Source organism: Cynara cardunculus, unplaced genomic scaffold (assembly GCF_001531365.2).
Source record: "Cynara cardunculus var. scolymus isolate 2C unplaced genomic scaffold, CcrdV1 Un_Scaffold_10094, whole genome shotgun sequence".
NCBI classification, from domain to species: Eukaryota; Viridiplantae; Streptophyta; class Magnoliopsida; order Asterales; family Asteraceae; genus Cynara; species Cynara cardunculus.
The window spans coordinates 1-5,368 of record NW_020205522.1 but is presented as its reverse complement, the minus strand read 5'-3'; the positions used below and the strand labels follow the sequence as shown (position 1 = coordinate 5,368).

Genomic DNA, 5,368 nt, shown 5'->3' with positions numbered 1-5,368 from the left:
TGGGCAGAGTTTGTGAGTAGATTCAAAGAACAATTTTGTCCCAAAACAGCAGTCAAACAAATGGAAGAAGACTTTTTAAAATTGGAACAGAGCTCTGGGTCAATCAGAGAATACACGGAGAAATTCATAGAATATTCAAGGTTTGCTGAGCATTATATATCAACAGAAGCAAGAAAAGTTGAACGATACATTTGGGGTTTAAAACCATCCATTAGGGAGTTTGTTATAGCAATGAATCCTGCTACTTTTCCAATGGCAGTAGATGCAGCAGAGATCACTGAGAGGGATAAGAATAGAAGTGAAGAAAGGAAGCAGACGGAGAAAAAAAAATGGGAAGGATCATCAGAAAGTTATCGAGGATCAAAAACTACCAAGTTTAATAATAGAGCAATGAAGAGACCGATAGAAAGAGCCTGTCCCCGGTGTCAAAAGTACCACCGAGGGGAACGTCAAGCAGAAGTCATAAAGTGTTTTAATTGTGGTGAGATTGGGCATACTTCAAATTTCTGTCGACAAAACATAAAATGTTTTCATTGTAATTTGCCAGATCATTTCAAAAACAATTGCCCACAATTGAAAGCTCCACAGCTTACGATGGGAAGCAATACATCAACTGATCATGGGAGACCAAGTGGGGTGCGGGGTCGATCTTTTCAAATGACCAAACATGAAGCAGAAACTACACCCGATGAAGTAACAGGTACATTTTTCGTGAACTCCATGCATACAAAAGTGTTATTTGACTCGGGTGCAAACTTCTCGTTTGTATCCTCATCATTTGCTTTATGTGCTCGTATGAATTCTGTGCCACTTGATGATAAATTAGTAGTTGATACTGCTAACGATCAAGTATCTATGGATTATGTGTTTAAAGACTGCATCATTGTGGTTAAGGGATGTAAGCTACCCATCAGATTATTTCCCATGCCTATGAAAGATTTTGATGTAGTAGTGGGAATGGACTGGTTGACTGAAAATCAAGCTAGCATTGTTTGCGATAAAAAGATGATTAGAATAGTATTGCCAGACAGAGGAACAGTTGTCATTTTTGGTGATCATCAGAGTCATTGCACCAGTTTGTTATCAATAATGAAAACCAGAAGATGCATGCAAAAGGGGTGTCAAGGATTTTTGGCCTATGTAATCAATGCCAAAAAGGAAAAAGAAGAATAGAGATTGATTCCAATGGTCAATGATTTTCCAGAGGTATTTCCAGAGGATTTGTCTGGTCTTCCACCAGATAGAGATATAGAATTCAGAATTGACCTCTTACTTGGGGCAATGCCTGTAGCCAAAGCAGCATACAAATTAGCCCCACCAGAGCTGAAAGATTTGGCCATCCAGTTAGAAGATCTACTTGATAAAGGCTTTATTAGACCAAGTACATCACCTTGGGGAGCCCCAGTTTTGTTTGTCAAAAAGAAAGATGGATCTATGCGAATGTGCATAGATTACCGAGAAATCAACAAATTAACGATCAAAAATAAATATCCATTACCCAGGATAGACGATCTGTTTGATCAATTATTAGGGGCTAGCTACTTTTCTAAGATTGATCGACGATCTGGATACCATCAATTAAAGGTAAGAAATGAAGACATTCCTAAGACTGCTTTCAGGACAAGGTACGGGCATCATGAATTTTTGGTTATGCCTTTTGGATTAACCAATGCACCTGCAGCCTTCATGGACTTAATGAACAGAGTATGTCGAGAATATCTAGATAAGTTTGTAATTGTGTTCATTGACGACATTCTAACTTATTCAAAGACAGAGGAAGAACATGCAGAGCACCTCCGTCTGGTCCTGAGTCTTTTAAGGAAAGAAAGGTTATATGCTAAGTTGTCAAAATGTGAGTTCCGGTTGTGAGAAGTTTAGTTTTTGGGGCACGTGATATCAGAAAAAGGGATACAAGTAGATCCAGCAAAAATTGAAGCAATTGCCAAGTAGGAAGCACCAAAATCCCCATCTGAAATCTGAAGCTTTTTGGGATTAGCAGGATATTACCGTAAGTTCGTACAGAACTTTTCAAAGATAGTTGTGCCATTAACCAAGTTAACCCGAAAGAATGTCAAGTTCCAATAGGAGACAGAGCAACATAAAGCGTTTCAGTTATTAAAGGATCATCTCTGCAGCGCTCCAATTTTATCTCTGCCTGATGGCACATAAGACTTCATAGTATACAGCGATGCATCAAAGTTGGGATTGGGCTGTGTATTGATCCAGAGGGGAAAAGTCATATGTTATGCATCTCGCCAACTAAAGGATCATGAAAAACAATACCCTACCCATGACATGGAACTAGCAGCCGTGGTCTTTGCACTAAAGATATGGAGACACTATCTTTTAGGAACTAAATGCAAAATTTTTATAGATCATAAAAGCTTACAATATTTGTTCAACCAGAGGGATCTGAATATGAGGCAGAGGTGAAGGATTGAACTTGTTAACGACTATGATTGTGAGATTCTCTACCATCCCGGAAAGGCAAACGTAGTGGTCGATGCTCTAAGCCGAAAGGAAAGAAGTGGCAACATCAGAGCAATGAAAATTTGCTTAACTCCAAACCTTCACCAAGCAATTTTGAAAAATCAAAAAGAAGTTGTTAAAGAAGAGAACAAGAAATCCGAAAGGGTGGGAAAGATGATTTCCATTTTGGAGCCAAACAAGGAAGGGATATTATGTTTTCAAGACCAAATATAGATACCAAAATATGGTAATACACGAGAAACCATCTTGCACGAAAGTCACAAGTCTCGTTATTCAATCCATCCAGGTACCAACAAAATGTTCAAAGACTTGAAAGTATTTTATTGGTGGCCGGGATTAAAGAAAGATATAGCGGCATATATGGAACAATGTCTAACTTGTTTACAAGTCAAGATTGAGCATCAGAGACCTTATGGAAACCTGCAATCATTAGAGATACCAGTCTGGAAATGGGATCACATTACAATGGACTTCATCATGAAGTTACCCCGAACACCAAAAGGATATGATGCAATTTGGATATAGTGGATCGTCTATCAAAGTCTGCACATTTCCTACCAAAGAAAGAAACTTATTCATTGGAAAGATTGGCTCAAATTTACATCAAGAAAATTGTGACTAGACATGGTGTTCCATTATCCATTATTTCTGATCGTGACAGTCGTTTTAATACCAAATTCTGGGAAAGTCTACAAAGAGCTTTGAGATCTCAAATCAGATTAAGTACAGCTTATCACCTACAAACTGATGGACAAAGTGAAAGAACCATCCAGACTCTTGAAGACATGTTGAGAACTTGTATCATCGACTTTGGGGGATCATGGGATAAACATTTACCACTAATAGAATTTGCCTACAATAACAGTTATCACTCCAGCATTCAAGCGGCACCTTATGAAGTCTTGTATGGAAGAAAATGTTGAACACCGTTGTGTTGGAATGAGGTAGGTGAAAAACAATTAACCGGGCCAAAAATTGTGCAAACAACATCCGAAAAGATTGAACAGATTCGAGCAAGAATTAAGACTGTCCAAGATCGACAGAAAAGCTATGCTGACAAAAGGAGAAAACCAATTGAGTTCAACATAGGTGACTTTGTAATGTTGAAGGTATCTCCATGGAAGGGTGTTATGAGATTTGGGAAGAAAGGAAAGCTCAGTCCAAGGTATATTGGACCCTTCAGAATCTGCAAATGGGTTGGACCGGTAGCCTATCAATTGGAACTACCAGAAGAACTCAGTCAGATCCACAGAACCTTTCATGTATCAAATCTACGCAAATGTTTGGCAGACCCAAATCTAGCTATACCACTTCCTGAGATCAAACTTGATGACAAGTTAAATTTCATCGAGACACCAGAGGTAGTAACTGACAGAAAGACCAAGGTCTTGAGAAATAAAGAGATTTATCTGGTAAAAGTACAGTGGCGTTTTCACAAAGGTTCAAAAGCAACATGGGAACTAGAAACTGACATAAGAACCCGATATCCTTGGTTATTTGAATGAATTCTGGGATGGAATTCTTTTAAGGGGGAGAGAATGTTATAACCAGGTTTTTCTACAAATCTCGGTTAAGTTAAAATTTATGTTTTCATTGTGTGAATTATGTGACAACATGCATAATTACGATAATACTTGCAAGGATTATATGTACATGTGTGGTAAATTGATATTATGCCTACATGTGAAAGTATTATATAAATATAAGCGGTTATGTGATAAGAGAATAATATATCTATCAAAACCCAATACTTCATGATTAAGATATGGTTGGTTTTAAATAATATTTCCACCGCCCAAAAGACTTTTATATTGGGTAAAAATTCATCACCGTCTCATTTAAAGATATAAAAGAAAGAAGATAAAATAAGAATCTTATTCATTTCCTGTTTTTACAAAAGTAAGGATTTAGAAGAAAGAAATCTAAAGGCGGTGAAAGTATTCGTGAAGGTGTTCCTAGAAAGTGTTCTTGAAGAATATTGCGGTTTAAAGATTCTGGTTATTTGCTGTGTATTATTACCTACAGAATCTACGATTTTAAGGTGAGTTTTTATTACTGCTATTTGCAAACTGTGAGTTTTGTTTATTACTGCTATTTGCAAACTGTGAGTTTTGTTTATTACTAGTTTCATATCTGCGAGTTTCACTTACTGTTTGAATTTGTGAATTGTGGAATATAGATGGTTTGAAATTTAAAAGAATCTGGTAAAACTGTTTTAAACAGTTTTAAAAGAAAATGTTTTGTGAATTGGAAGTTGGATCTGTTTTGAAAAGATTGAGCAAAAACTATGTTTGAAGAAACAATTTTGGATTAGGTACCCTGTTTTTGAGGATTTAAGCAAAAACAGATGATTGAGAAATCATATGTAGAACAGATTGTTCTTATGGTTTGAAGGGTTTGAATATAAACCTATGTTAAGAATATGGTTTGAATAAAAACTATGACTAAGGTTCACTCTGACAAAAAGGTCTGCAGCCTGTCATTGGATGAAATAGTTCATATGAATTTCAGGGGAAATAAGGATGGTCGTTGTCTGTGATAAACAGGGGAATTATGGATGTAATAAGGATGGTCGTTGTGTGTGTATGCATGGTATAACTCTTGCTATTATATCTAATAAGATTACAACAGATTGGAATTCTCACTTCTTGGTGATTTGAGGATTCAGAAATGTTGTTCTTATTAGAAATAGTATTATTGATGTTATGGTTGTGACATCCCGTCACTTCTGAGCTTCAAGTTAGCACCCCATTGCAGATCCTATATTTAGAAATTATATTTCTCTAGGATCTAGTCTTAGTGATTAGAACCTTTCTAGTATTAGCTCCCAAATTTTGTTGGGAAGGTCGCGCTTTGGTAGGAGATCAGATAAAGTTAT

The 5,368-nt window shown here is 36.7% G+C and overlaps 1 protein-coding gene across 1 annotated transcript; it reads left to right on the top strand.

The window, feature by feature from the left end:
* Positions 1 to 231: 231 nt before the first annotated feature.
* LOC112505357 lies at positions 232 to 636 on the top strand (the record flags this gene model as incomplete). Its single annotated transcript, XM_025109277.1, has 1 exon — positions 232 to 636. A coding segment is annotated over exon 1 (405 nt), but the record flags the coding sequence as incomplete, so codon positions are not given.
* Positions 637 to 5,368: the final 4,732 nt, after the last annotated feature.